Source organism: Pangasianodon hypophthalmus, chromosome 27, assembly GCF_027358585.1.
Source record: "Pangasianodon hypophthalmus isolate fPanHyp1 chromosome 27, fPanHyp1.pri, whole genome shotgun sequence".
Lineage (NCBI taxonomy): Eukaryota > Metazoa > Chordata > Actinopteri > Siluriformes > Pangasiidae > Pangasianodon > Pangasianodon hypophthalmus.
In genome coordinates, this window is record NC_069736.1 from 6,785,490 (window position 1) to 6,801,744 (window position 16,255).

The following is a 16,255-nucleotide window of genomic DNA, read 5'->3' on the forward strand; positions in this document are numbered from 1 at the left end:
ATCTGTATGTAATTCTAATTCTAATCTAATCTACCATTTAGGAAGGATCTATATACATTATTTAAGTAAATTAGAGTATTTATTAGCTTTTTAAATAAATGTTTGTGCAAAAGACACCAGGTGAAGGACAGAAATATTCAGTATAATTACTCCGTCAATTTTCTTTCTTTTTTTAAAGTTTTTGTTATTGTATTCTGTAATTGTACCCTGTCTCAACTCCCCCTTTTTCCACTGTCTCTAATCCTCCTGCTTCACACTAAAGACTATACAGGAGCTCATAACACTAAAACAACTTTTAAAAACCAACCAGACTAATCTGATCCCAGTCCAGAATCAGCATTCCCTTCCCCCAAATTTCAAATCACATCCGTGTTACACAACCAGAAGCTGAACTGACCTAAGAACAGCAGTTTTTCACATCTGCCGGCTATCACAGATGACTCAGCTAACATAGAAGGCAGCCATGACTGATCACCAGAGGGAAAAAGATTTAAATCAGGCAGATTGGCCTTGAGTGGGGTGATGAGGTGAGGCATATATGGGGATGTTTGAATTCTGAGCAATCAGTTTATGTGTAAATGTGTGTATTTGGTGGCTGTTGAGCCAGCATGTAGATTCGGATACTAAGCTAGAAGCTACATGATGGATTTGTAAGGTAATTAGAAATCAGTGTTGTTGTTTTTACATTAATGGGATGGGTTAGGAAGTTATATGAGACGTCAGATCTCATCCTAGATCAGTTCATTATTTCTATGAGCTCACTCCTGCCTTTGCGGGAAGGGATTTGAGCATAAATTGAGCAGGCGTCCAGAAATACTGCAGTGTTCATGTCAGCTCAGTTATTAAGTTAGGGAGCAGAAGTTTAACCTAATTCCCTCGCTACCACCTGACAGCTTGAAAGTGAATTTTGTGCTACAACACTTTGTGAAACTCTAACTTTTAAAAGATTGGAAAAAGCAGGTTTTTAGACGAAGGGTAGAAATGGAGGGTAGGGCAAAAGCACATTAAATGGATTTGTGGCATTTGGTACAAATTTTATAACGTTATGATATCGCTGTATTAGCTTCATAGTTGCCCTGCAGTTCAGTGGATAATCAGTGGATACAGTAGAGCTGCTGCTGTGACAGTAAAGACTGTCCTGTGCTCATCCCAGGACCCTTATTCACAATATACTCCTACTGAACATTCTTTCAGCACACATAGTACTGTTCGACTTTACTCTTCTATACCTCTATACTGTAATGATGTATAATCTCACTATCCGCTGTCACCTAGAAGAGGATGAGTTCTCTTTTAAGTATGGTTTCTCTCAAGATTTCTTTCTCATGTCCTCATGTCATCTCAGGGAGTTTTTCCTTGCCACTGTTGCCTCTGGTTTGTTCATTAGAGACGTAAATATAAATCTACATCTCGATTTTCTGTAAAGCTGCTTTGAACAATGTATATTGTTAAAATAGAATTGGATCAAAATATCTACAACACTACAATGATCATTTCAATCAACATAAGCTAGACATAAATATGATTCATTGACTCATTGATCGATACGATTGATTGCATTGTGTTAATAGCTTTTTTTTCTAGTTGACAGCTGCCCTCCTTTGCCACTGTTTGTAGCAATGACATTCACATACTATAGAAAGAAATGGTCTATTTATACATAACGAACACTGTGCTTTTTGCCCATTTTAAGACCTTAGTGTTATTTTAACACCTTAGTGTTATGCTGTATGAAATAACACTGTTTATGTTCTTGTTGTGCATATTTGTGTTCATGTGATTATTTTTCCAGTAGTCAAAATTGGACAGGTGAAGTTAGGATAGGCGACAGTTGATTAGTGATTGGAATTGAGTGACATGTCTTGACAGATATCAGTTTGAGTCTCAATCAGTCTGTGTCAAATATAGCCATTCAGTCTTGTAACCCATAGTTGAAACAGAAAGGACAAACAGTAAAGAGGTAAGAAAAAAAAATAGGGATGTACTCTGGAAAAGAAAATTACCTACATATTAATAATACTTAATGCAAACGTTCTCTCTTTAACCTTAGTGTCACTTTTACTTTATTTATTTTGTTTTAGAGGTCAATGATGAATGGATTTGTCTCTGCATTTCTGCACCATCAAGCAGATATTCAAAAGTCCTTTTAGATGTCCTATTTGTGTGTGTATGTGTGTGATTAATGTGTTAGGTCACCATATTTTGCCCTGCTGACTGCAAAAGGTTGGCGCACGATGAATGAGTGTGTGTGTGCTTGACGAAGCGAACATGCTCTCTCCTACACACGGAGTTTGTGCCTCAGCACACAGAGAATTAATCAGCCGCTCTGGAGTGTTTGGTGTCACACTGAAAACAGAAAAATAATGCTGCAGCATGAAGCAAACATGGGATTTACATATATATATATATATATATATATATATATATATATATATATATATATATATATATATAAGCTATCCACATTTGAAGTAGGCGTGGCCTAAACCTGATGTTTTTTTTAAAATTAAATATTAACTGTTGCTATATGCTCTCCATAAACACACACACACAAAAAAAAATCCTAGCACTGTGAGTATGTGAATTCTGGCTCTGACAAAACATCAACCTATATCATTTGAAAGATGTGCTGAACTCTTTATTTTTAAAATCCAGTTCACGCAGTTATTATTTTTGTTTGTACCTGCTTGTGATATTTTCCAATTAATTTAGTTGGTTCTATTTTCGAAAATATAAACAAACTAGCAGCCTAATTTAAACCACCGTGACCCTGACCAGGCAGTTACTAAGGATGAATCAGTGAATTCTGCAAATGCATTACAGCAGCGAATTACACTCACATTAATTCATCTATTTGATCTTTCTTTGTCCTGGGAGCTTAATATCTGATGGCTTGCTAGCTCCCAGATGCCAGATGCACATTTTTAGTCTCATCCAGATGCTCTGTGAACCTTTCTGACACCTCCTATTCATATCTGTATTTATTTAGAATGATCTGTTCATTCCAAATATTCAGTAACATCCATACCAGATTGTAAGACAGGAGACAGAATTGTAAAGTCTGGGTTGACATTGCATCTGCTTTAAGGGAGTCTCATCAGGGAGTAATGCAAGCACAATTTTGGACCAAAGTGAGTTTCCTACCAATCCTACTGCGCTGGCAGATTTTGAATGTCTCACTGCCTGCTGCGTCCTTCCACTTACAGTATGTCACTGCCGATGCATTCATTTCTCACTTCCTAAATAGCAACTGGTATAAAATGAGCTTAGGCTCAGCCAAATTAACAATAGGTATGCCAGATTAACCACTACACCATGTGATTAATACTTTACAAAGACATTTGGTAGAGCAGCAGTGATTGGCTGCAGCAGGCCAAGTATATTAGACTTTGAGGAAAAGTTGTTTCCAATCCTCCCGTCTAATTTATTGACTCTCTGTGAATAGCTTAGTTCATGTAGTTTTAGCCTTGCTTTATGAGTTTATGTATGTGCTCATGGAAGCTCCTGTCAATCTTCAGTCGCTGTATGTTTTGCTCTCTGACCCAGTGTACAGACTTTTTGATGGACTATAATCACACTTCATTGTTCTCTGTACCTCACCGAGGCTGGGTAGGGAACAAAAAAGAAGGGAAAAGTGTCTTCCCTAACCCCTTCATCTGCGAGATGAGAGAAAGAGAGGAAGCGAGGACAGTTCTAATCTCTTTCTAAAACTCTACTTTCCAATTTCTGTTTCAGCTCTTGGCACAGAAATGCCTGCTTTAGGTCTCTGTCCATTTCCAAAGAAGCGGAGCAGACACATGATGAGAGCGGATTTAATCCTGCAAAATGGCCACTACCTTCTCTTTCAGGAGGCTCAATAAAGCTTGAAATAGCTTTGGCTTCCCTCCCCAGTCGTTTTAGGTGTTCTTTTGGTGAAATGAACAAATCTGAGCTTAAACAAAGTCAGAAAAAAAACCCTACACTTGAGAACATTCACACAGCTGGCGAAGTAAAGACACGAACATTTTGATGGTTAAAAAAATAGGAAATTGGAAATAGGAACTGGAAGTGCAATATAGGTGCTGATGTATTAAAAATTAAATTCATAATGATGTTTTGGGCTCACGTCTGACACGGAACAGGTGGAAATGCTCGGAGTGGGGGTCTTTGTCTTCATCGCTTCTTCACACACCGTGTTTGCCTGCAAACCTTCTACTATAGAAAGCATTTTCTAATGAAATTCCCCCCGAATGGATGGTGTTTTGTCTAAATATAGATCGGGGAAACTAGAGGAGGTAATACATGATAATTAAACTGATGGAAGGCGTGAGGGGGCTTTTTTGCAGGGTTTCCTATTGGGATAAATTTATATTGAGAAAACAATTCTCTACACATCTGTAGTCTGTAAGAAGAGCTTACTGAACATAATGCATTGAGCACAGATGTATGCTTTTGGTGCTTTTGGTTGTAAAAATGCCACGTGATGTACAGGCAGGTGGTGATGATGATGACTATGAATGAACAACGCATTGTTCTTGATGCAGCTTTCACTGAACATGCCTACCCTATGATTACTAAATGACACTTTTGTGAAAAAAAAAAAAAAAAAGAGTTAAATATAGAACTGTAAAGTATTTCTTTATCATAGACAGTTAGAAGGGTTAATTCTACTACTATTAATAACAATATACAACAATATATGAAAGCAATAATGTATATTTCATATATATTTCAATTGCAGTAAGGCAAAGAAGACTGACCAGGGAATATTTTCATAAACATCCACAATCCACTTTATTAGGAACACGTGTACATCTGCTCATTCTTGTAATTATCCAAACGGCCAATGTTGTGGCAGCAGCACAATGCATATGATCATGCAAATACAGGTCTAGAGCTTCAATGAATGTTCACATCAGACATCAGAATGGGGAAGAATGTGATCTCAGAGTATTTAAGAAACGGCTGAGCTCCTGGGATTTTCAAGCCTTGGTCTTGGTCTTGACCAAGCCTTGGTCAAAGTCACTGACATCAGAATGGGGAAGAATGTGATCTCAGTGACTTTGACCAAGGCTTGGTTTGAGTATTTAAGAAACGGCTGAGCTCCTGGGATTTTCGCACACAACCATCTCTAGAGTTTATACAGAATGGTGATAAAAACAAACCAACAAACAAAAAAAAACCATCCTTTATGTGACGGTTCTGTGGGCAGATCTGACAGGAAGGCTAAGGTAACTAAAATAACCAATCATTACAAAACATGCTGAGCATAAAAGCGTCTCAGAACATACTACACATCGAATTGTGAGGCAGATGGGCTACAATAGCAGAAGGCCATATCAGGTTCCACTCATGTCCACCATTGTCACCTATCTAGTTTTGCTGAACCTGTTCCCACTGTGGTGTAAGATTCCTGTTCTAGGCATGTTCCTAATAATATGGTCATGTTTGCTGTTGCCTAGACATGTCAACCTACCTCTGATTATCAAGTGGCTTCTTTAATAACACTCCTAATTGTAAGTCCCTCATGATTCCACAATAAACCTGAACACCTGGACCACAACTCTGTTGTAATGACAACCACAAATCAGTTGTCATTACTACAAACTAATAAAGAACCAAATCTTTTTGCAAACATAATTCTTGCTACATTTAAAAAATAAAAATAATACATTGATAACATTAATAATAAGAGAACTAAATTTGGTCTCAAGGGGAAAGGATCTGGATGTGAAAGTGCAGTCCCTATAGCTCAGTGCAGTACAATATCCCAGTAACACCACTCCTCTCAAACACACAGAGAATTCATTATCCATTCTTCTGTCTCAGTTCCTCCTGTTACACTCGTCTTTCTCTAGAAGGATGACTATCACTAGAATTATTGGAAGCCCAGTGAGATGTATTGCAGCTCTTTTTCATGGGTTCTGCTGCAGTGGATTTCCACTAGAGACAAGTATTCCGCTCTAAAGCTGATTCCCTTGATACATCCCTATCTTTTTGGGTCAAAAAAAATCTCAGAAAAGCACCATATCGCCAGCCTTCAAAATGAAATCCTTCATACAATACTGTGGAGTTGGGCTGGAAGACATTATATTGTCAAATGTGTCAAGAATTTAGCAAATTAACATTCATTCAAGTACAACTGCACTCAAATGACCCATCACTGGCCACTCATTTTCTGCCTTGAAGACATTTCTGCAAGGATTTTCGGAAAGATTTAATGCCTTCTCACTTCTTTCTGTGCCAAGAACCTTAGAAAAGAAAGCGTTAGCAAGAGAGAAAGGCTTTTTCAACAAGACAACAAGACATCCAGCTACTCTGGTTCTGTTCAAATCACATTGTGTACAATGCTTGGTGAACAAACTGACACTGAAATCAAAATGAGGGTGTTACAGTGATTTTACCTGCTCTTAGCTTCTTATATTTGCTACAAGTCAAACAAAACATAACCTCACCATGCTTCACTGGAGCTCTCTTATGTCCTCACATTTCCATACACACCCTCCATTTCAGGGCAGCCTCCCATTTTTACCTCAGCCTTGCTCTCCACAGATTGCCTCTAAAAGAGCTGCTCACTAGTGTAGCAAACACGGTCAGCAATCTATTCCAGCCTCCACTGCCATCTCTCACAGGGCCTACGGAAATAAACGCTTTCAAGCACCCGTTCCTCTCCTGGAAGCACATGCTGGGCTGGTAGCACTAGCAGGAATAAAGACAACAGAGAAAAATTGTTTTTTTGTGTGTGTTTTTGAGTGATTTTTTTTAAAGGATGCAACCTTCAAGGTGGAATCTGGCAGAGCAGGAAGGGTAACAGTTAAAGGGGCTGAATAAATGAGTAGGTGAGGAAAGACAATGTTTTTATTATTTTAATGGAGCACTACACTGCAAGACTGTAGTTGAGAGAAGCTCAGAATAGCTTTGTGGTTTATGATCTGTTACAGAGGAATCAGCTGTATGGATCAGTCATAACCCACGTTTAAAAGTTTAAAAGTCTGGCTTATGTCAACAGCTATGAAGGACATATAGAGATTAAATATCACCTTTACTTATATCGCACATTTAAAGATGGAAACCTTTTTAAAAATATTATTTAGAAAATTGGAATAATGTTTTTTTCAACCTTCAACTGTCCAGTTTTGGTGAACCTGTCTCCACTGTAGCCTCAGAAATCCTGTTCTTGGCTGACTGGAGCGGAACCCGTTGTCTTTGACGTGTTGTGCTTTCTGAGATGCTTTTCTGCTCACCACAGTTGGAAAAAATGGTTATTTGAGTTGCTGTAGACTTCCTGTCAGCTCAAACCAGTCTGTCCATTCTCCTCTCACCTCCCTCATCAACAAGGCGTTTCCGGCTGCAGAACTGCCACTCACTGAATGTTTTTTTTTTTATTCCCAGCAACATGCTGTGTAAACTCTACAGGCAGTTGTGCATGAAAATCCCAGGAGATCACCACCAACAATCACCAACAACCATGCCATGGTCAAAGTCACTAAGACCACATTTTTTCATATTCTGACATTTGATGTGAATATTAACTGAAGCTCTTGACCTGTATGAATTTATGCATTGTGTTGCTGCCACACGATTGGCTAACTGGATAACTGCATGAATGAGCAGGTGCATGGTGTTCTTATGAATGTGGCTGGTTAGTGTATACCTTGATGCATGCTAGTATATTAACAGTAGACTGTAATTGTAATTCTCTCCAAGTACACAGTAAACTTTGATAATCTTATAGTATACCTGATTTATTTTTTCCTGAACTGGTAAAAAAATCCTCTCTAGCTAACTGACATGAAATACATATGAAAATAAAATCTAAGTGTATTAACTTTGACTTGATTTCAAAAGGAATGACGTTCCCATCTCACTACCGGGAAGGTTGGTGGTCTGTTTGGAGGTTTGCGTTTCTGAGAGTGATTTTCCCGAACTGCCTCTCACCACCACTTTTGAAACTTGTTTGGAAAGAATCATAATCCAGCCTTGACATTGAAATTATTAGAAACAGAAGAATACAAAAATATATTCATTTTTTTCTTGTGTAGCAGGTCAACAAAAATGCAATTAGAGGTGGTTTACACACAGATAACATCCTACACACACACACACACACACACACACACACACACACACACACACACACATGGCCTGACTTCCACACTATCACCCCACTTGGCTTTTCTGGCCAAGGACAAACCTCTGGTTATTTTTAACACTCCTATCATCTCCTACAGAGAGAGAAAGAGAGGGAATTACAAATGTGGAATTGGGAGAGATTACTGATGAGAGAAAGAGAGAGAGAAAGACAACAAAAGACAGAACATAGAGTGAGAGAGCAGAAAAGTAGTGGCTGCGTTCCTATGTTTCTTTTTCACTGAGTTCATCTGTTCGTCATACAGGTAGTTCAGATGTTCAAATAAGATTTATAATGCAGTATAATTGAGTTTTAGCATACATACTGACATTTAGCAGTTTTATACAATTTTGAACTGCACTGTTTTTTTTGACATGTAACAAGCACATATGAGGTGAAATGAACAATCTAATGCTCCAGTTACAGTAAAACCCATTTCTATTTATAATTATTAATTACAGCCTGATTGTTTGCACTCGCTCCAACTGTCTCAGCTGGATTATTTGTTAGCTCGGGAATAGAAGTATCCTCGTGTTTAGTTACAGGACCTTCTGTTCTTCCTATCACCACCTAACACTTGTTTCAGGCTAATTAGTGCTAAGCTTAGTGTTACAGTGCTTATATCCCTGTCAGCTCCTTTACCAGCTCTGTGTTTGGACTGTATTCTGGCTCATTAGCTGTTTTTTTGCCCTCCATTCTAAAAGTAAATGTAAAACCAAAATGTTTCTCTTCTCGTTTTGTTTCCTGTTTATTAGATTTTTCCCTACCTAAAACAGAAATAAACACACATTATGTTTTCCATAGTAAATATGCCATTCCATTTAAGACAGATTCCATAGAGAAAGTCTCACAAAACATTTTAATCCTATTAGCAAATGTTTTAAAACACACTACAGAGCTTGTAAGTGGATTTGCATTCTCCCCCTCATTTTAAAGATGTGGATTAAGAGGATCTTTGTGAATAATTGACTTTACATTCTCCTGCCAGCAGAGAATGTTGAACAGTTATCTACAACAAGCATTTACATTCACTGACTGACTTTTCAGAGGGAATCTGAATGAATATATAGTCACAGAAACAAAAATGGTGGCCTTACTTTTCCAAATTATTGCTTCTTTATTGCTACCATTAAAACCTCTTTCACTGACCTCTTTCATCGTCACCATTTTGGAAATTTTTCTGTGAATCAGATGAAGGTGTGCGTTTTCAGAAGAAGGGTGGTTACTTTGCCCCAAAGTCTCAAAAATCAGCTTGCCTCATGAGCATAGTGTAGATGCTGGAGAGTGAAGGAAAAGGAAGCTTGCGTGTCTCAGTGCTCGCCAAACTGAAGTGCTCTCATATGCTCTCAATTAAAGATACTATTTAAGCATCATAACATCTGTAGTTATTTAACAAGCAAATATTATACCTAATAGGGGTGTAACGATACACTCTGGTCATGATTATCATAGATGATTCACGATACTGTCTTCACAATTCTATTCAGTTCGATTCCCAGAACATTTTGAACAAAATTTGAATGAAGAAAAATTATGAATGGAAAGATTTCTTTTTTATTTCTGAATAATAAACAGTGTGCACTTTTGTCTGTATAAAACTAAATCAATCAAAAATTGTTACAAACAGAGGTTTAATATTCTAAACAAAATGTACTACCATATTTTAAAAATATATCAATAAATTTGTAAATTTCCCCAAAATTTGATTGATTAAATAAAGTCACTGATCTGGGGAAAATTATCAGTTGAAACATAATGAGCTCTGTAAAAGCACCTGAGATGTCATTTTAACTATAAATAGAGCTCCAAAGTCGGCTAAACTGCCTGAGTTCCATGACCTCTTTCTTGAGCACTGTAGATCGCATCGGGGCGGGGCTGGTGTCGTTTGAAAGCTACTGAAGAGTTCATTTTAACTGTTATCATGCGGTCATGTAACCATATAATGTATAATGCATATCGGTGGTTGCAATCCGGAGCTACTGTGCCCAATGCATGCTCTAGATTTGAATTTTCACTCTGTGGGTTGTGCAGATTGGGACCTCTGGTGTTCAAACAGTGCAATTTCATTAGATGCATAATTAATAGAATGCTGATCCTCACGATGCACATCGTCAAATCTTTTTGCATCATGACACATCACGTCACAATACATAGTTACACCCCAATACCTAAGTAGTACATGTAAATAATTAAACATTAGCAAGCTAAATAAGATTTAGTTTAACTCTTACATTGTGTACACCAAGCCAAGTTTGCTAGCAAGCTCATTGGGCTTAATAAGATATAACTCGAGCTAGGAAGCACAAGTGAATTAATAGTTACCAAATTGTGTGTTAGTAGTATAAGGTATTCCTATTTTTTCACATGTATTTTAAGCTCCTCATCTCGCTTGGTTTTTCTTTCATTGCCTTTAAACTTAAAATTATGAAGGATGTATATAATTATAGTTTTTTCCCCCTCAAAACCATATTCAGTACATACTTGTTTAACCTGGCCTGTTCATAGTTCTTGGTTATTGTTGTTGTTGTTTTTAATGAAATATAATCTTGGTGATTTGTAGTAATTCTTACAATTAATTACTGCTAATTACTAATTACTCAATTATTATGGATTGTACGATTACTGTGCTTTATCGTAAATATGTTATTAAAACCTTTAGAATACTCAGGCACAGTGTTTTTACTGTGTCCATATAAATATTCTTTCTTTGTAAATGTAATTGGCTGCTGTAATCTTTTCCATTAGGATTGTTGCTGTTGTTTCTTTGAATGAGCGACCTGCATCAGCATAATATAAGACAGAAATGGCAGGGGACTGAGAGTATATCTGACATAGTCTGTGTAATTACAGAGAGAGAGATGGTTCTCCTGCGGGAGATTACAGTAAGCTGTCTGTACTTTACTAGTGCTTATGCAGACACACACACACACACACACACACACACACACAGACCATTTAAGACTTCATAAATCATATCTGCCTTGTATTCATTATCCTTCTGAAGCATGTTGGATGTTGGCTTTGTTAGCTGTATTAGCCATTGATTAAAGCTAGTTTTGATAGAACTCAGAACTGTACCTGGCTTTTAGATATCAGGACTCTACAACAACTCCAGATTTCCAGTCATTTTAATTAACTGCTTCTTTTTACACCTTGCTATTTTCATGATGTCTCTTGCACGGACCAAGATTCATTACAAGAAAAAAAAAAGACCAAATTTGCTCTGATCGCATGTGCTGATCAGCAATAAATGAAAATGTGTGAAAATATTAGCATAATTCAAGCACTGACTGTTTTTTATAATATCCATCAAAAGCACTTTTCGCTAGCGTATGGATATAATGTCTTAGTGCTAGACAGAAATTCACTGTATAAAGGAGTGGAAATATTAAAAATGATGTTCAATTACAGGATTAATAAGATCTAACTACAAGATCTTATACAACACTCTATCCTTTCTTTTCTGCACCACTGGAAGTTGAAGTGCTTTATTGCCATATTAAAAATATCTAAACTGGTATTAAATTGTAGTGAGATAAACAAGGGAATAGACAAACAGCATTACAGAAATGAGAGCACATAGATAAATAAATGAGGCATCTTATTAAACTAGGAGCATTAATAATATCACAGGGAATGAATTCATTGTAAATGGAAAATAAGCCGATTTCTGTAGCAAGACTTTAGTTTAATAATATGGTGCATATAGTATATGTACAGTATATGCGATTTACTCTATACTATAAGCATCATATGGGTTGACTTGAGAATGTCTTGTAACCAAAAGCCATGCCAGATGATTATGCATCAAATAATAAGAATCAGAGCGGTTGTTTTAAGTGTTTCACAGCCTATAAATGACATACATTTACTGGCCACTTTAATAGGAACACCTGTATCTCTTCACATTCGTGAAATTATCTAATCAGCCAATCATGTGGCAGCAACACAATGCATAAAATCATGTAGGTACAGGCCAAGAGCTTCAGATAATCTTCATGTTAAACTTCAGATGGGGAAATGGTGGACCGTGACATGGTTGTTGGTTGGGATTTTCACACACACAGTCTATAGAGTTTGGTGCAAAAAAAAAAAAAAAAAAAAAAACATCCAGTGAGTGGCAGGTTTGTGGGCAGAAACACTTTGTTGGTAAGAGAGACCAGAGGAGAATGGCCAAAGTGATGACAGGATGACAGGAAGGCTACAGTAACTCAAATAACCACTCTTTACAACTGTGGTGAGCAGAAAAGCATCTCAGAATGAATAGTTGAAACCCTATATTGTGTAAAACTCTATAGACTGTTCTGTGTGAAGATTCCAGGAAATCAGCAGTTTCTGAAATACTCAAACGAGCCCGTCTGGCACCAATAACTATGTCACAGTCAAAGTTGCAAACTTTTCCACTCAATTATATGTGTATCAGCAACTACTGAAGCAAAGTGTACAAATGCAAAGATTATAACTCTTCTGGGGAAAAAGCAGTCACAGGTAGAAACAATTTGTTGAAGGTTGAGGTTATTAGGAAGGAATAAAAGAGGTTTAATGGGTTGATCTGCCTCACAAACCTTTTCTATAAACTTCAGAAAACCAACTTTGACTTCTGAAATATTTGAGATGTAGATTACTTAAAAGAGAAGGAGGTAGGCAGATGTAAATAGATGGAGTGGGTGGACAAATTATTATTATTATAGCTGGAGTGGCATGAGGAGAGAGCTGTTGAGGAATAAATAGTGAGAGTACGTACGTAATTCACAGTGTTTCTGAAGCTGATGATTTAGTGGATAATGAATTCTGCGACAATGCCTCCTGCTGCCGCGCCACCTGTTAGGCTATGCATCGCTTCGTGATTTTACCCACAATGCACAGCTTGCTGGCTAAATTCTCCCCTTCTGCCTCTCGCTTTTAACACCCGGACTAAAGGAGGCTTGACAAAAGACAGACTAAATGCATCGCTGTTGATTTTCTCTCCAAATATAGACAGATTTACATCATTACTTAACTAACCACGTAAAACTGAATAACATATTGGGATTTTTGTCTTAAACCTTATCTTCTTAATGGGACACTGTGAGAGAGGGATATTCATTGCTTATGATTAAACGCAGATCATCATAAGACCTCAGGCTATTTGACAGTGACAGTGATTAAATACTGTGGTAACATTTTCTCCATCATTTTGCTTTTGTGCTTTTGGTGTGTGTTAGGTAGATATTTGAACATATGCCTTTTAACCTTTGGTAAATAAGATCCATAATATTGGCCAGGATCCTGGTGAATTACAAAGAATAGTTGTAGGCTGAGGAAACGATGTCAAGTATAGTGCTGATTAAAAGTAGTGAGATGGTTAAAAATATGATGTGAACCCAAAATAAAGGAGTGTTGACATGAGTGTGCCTTCTGGCCATAATAAATATGTAAAGAAATCTTTTCACAGGTTCTTTAAATACTATTGAAGGTGCAAATTGCAGTGAATATTGAATATAACTTTACTAAAAACAATATTAAATAATAAGTTAGAGAATTGTTCCCATTATTTGGATAAACTCGTATATACATTTGAGAAACTTTAGTGAAAAAAAAAGGTCTTCAAATTTAATACCTGCCCTTTAGTAATATTCATTTAGTAGTATTCATTTAAATAAAGAATAAATTACACAAATTCATCTATTTGCATAGTCATATTTTATAGATAGATACCTTATTGATCCCCAAGGGGAAATTTGGGACTTTTGTAGTTTAAGGAAGAAACTCATCAAATTGTATATGAAAAATGGACATGATGTGCTCATATGTAAGACACAATCTTTTGTTGAACCCATTTGTAAATCAGCTTTCACCTTTTTTTCTGGGTGTTATCAAGTTTTACATATTTTCATCCATGTGTACTTGAAAGTTGTGAGCTGAAGTTGTGAGCCACTCAGAGCCAGTTAACTGCTGTAATAGTGTGTAACTCATTTAGTGAATCCGCTATGTTGATGCTAATATCAACTTTATATAAAGAGAAGCATAACAATAATAATAATAATAATAATAATAATAACATATTATTACATAATAAACTAGTTGCTCACACATATAAATTGATCCAGGAAAGCCGTATTCATGAGCATTAACAATAATGAGGTATGTCATCTCCTCATCAAATAAAATATCTTCCTCCATCACCCAGAAAGTAATTTTTAATGTCATTATGTCCACATTGATAAGCATGCTTCAGAAATGCACACAAGAAAGAGGCCATGAGCAATTAATTATTGATATGAATGGTTCAGTGGGTTTGTGGAGCATTTGATGAGCTCTACTGTATGCGATATGAAAGTACATTCTGGGCTCAATTTCTGAAATAAACATTCAAATAATTTCTAAAACTCACATGCGCATTGTAGTGATTATATTCAATCAAAGTCATTTTGACCTGGGAGTAAGAAACAGGCTGCCAGGTCTCAGCAAAATTCCCTAACTACAGCTCAAAAACCACACAAAAAACCCAAAACTATCTACAAAAATCTAGCATTAGGAAAGGAGACTAACTTCTTTGCAAATTTCTTTGAGAGTCTTTGCATGGGAAACAAGTTCACTTTGTGCTTTATTCCTATCTTCGCAATATACGTAACTTACAACAGAATTGGTTCTGTACGTAGTAGATACACTGTCTGCACTTACATGTTCCCTTTGTTTTCCATAGTCTATTTTTTTTTTGGAAATGTATTAGATTTAGTTTCTGATTATTCACTTTAAATCAAGATCTTGGCTTAAACTGGCCCAAAAGATGCCACCTGCGGACATGCTTTTTCCACCTGCAACCTTGTTCTAAAGCTAGCCCAATGTTGCGTAAACACTGCCACCCTGGCAACCCTGTTAATCAAGCATATAAGAGTTTAGTAATCTGAAACAAAAGGGATTTTTGTCATCAGGAGAATTTTAAAGCAAGGGATTTTGCATGACTATTGATTATTCTTCTAATATTCCGATTAAGGTAAGATATATGTGAGTAAAGGACATCATCGTACTATCATCTCTCTTTCAGATAGCTGTGGCCATGTACGAAGGGGCGAGGGTGCCCTCTCCTGAGGCCAGTGCTAATGGTGCCCCGGGTGCCGCCACACGGCCCAATGGTGATGAAGAACCGGAAGAAGAAGAAGCTGCACCACCAAAGCCTGTGCTGGTGAAGAAGGCTCGCCGCGAGATCCTGGACCATGAGAGAAAGAGACGAGTGGAGCTGAAGTGCATGGAGCTGCAGGAGATGATGGAGGAACAGGGGTGAGAAACTGTGTTGGTGCATATTAGGGGTGTTTGTTATTGGTATACATGTGGTAAGCATAAGTAAATATTAACTCCAGTCTGCACATGTAGAGAAAAAATATTTATTTGCTTAGGCTGGATATGACGTCTTTGATAGCAAACATTGTTTTGTGTGTTTACATGGATTATTATGCATTATTAAATACAATACAAAAGTAATGCTCTCTTTCAGGCAGCCAGACAGAACACACACACACACACACATACACATACACGCGCCAGCAGACTATGCTAGCTGTCTCTATGACTTTTTAAGGAAGTCAGGTAGCAAGAAGTGACTAATTATTCAGGAGAGATGTGACCTTGGGTAACTTGTGTGTTTCGTGGACGATGTTGATCAGAAAGCTCTCGGTGTGTACGCATAACCTTGCCAAGGGAATCATTTATCTACTGTCAAGAAATGAATGTCGAATGAGCAATTCATTATTCTTTCCCTTGACAAAATCTCAGAACTTTTTAAAGGTAAAATTACAGGCTATTTCTAAGGATTAAATTAATGGTTCAATTGATTTTGATGAAGTGAAATCACTTTTTAAAATCCATGCACTGAAACCCCCATAATCCATGCTAACATTTCTGCTGCTGAAAAGCCATTTATTTAAGCTTTTCTTCTTCTCCCTATATTCACTATACAAAGTAGAACTACTTAATGCACTTAATCCATTTAGTCTATCCCAACCCCCCCTTCTTAGAACAGCAGATGGTATGTTCCTCATTAGGAGTTCTGGCCATCAGATTGATGAGTGTGATAGGAAGCTGGATGTCAGGGAGGAGAGCATGACCATCTGCCAAGTGGCCGGCACACATTCACACAGGCACCCCATAAAGCAGCTTTTGCTCCCG

General features: G+C 37.2%; 1 protein-coding gene across 1 annotated transcript in view; it reads left to right on the forward strand.

Annotated features, from left to right (window-relative positions):
- Nucleotides 1–16,255, forward strand: part of srrm3 (serine/arginine repetitive matrix 3) — an 82,298-nt gene that overhangs the window by 24,559 nt on the left and 41,484 nt on the right. Inside the window, exon 2 of the mRNA XM_026922170.3 lies at nt 15,138–15,370. Within this exon, the coding sequence (XP_026777971.2) occupies nt 15,150–15,370 (221 nt within the window). The 5' untranslated portion in view covers nt 15,138–15,149. The remainder of the gene's footprint in view (nt 1–15,137; nt 15,371–16,255) is intronic.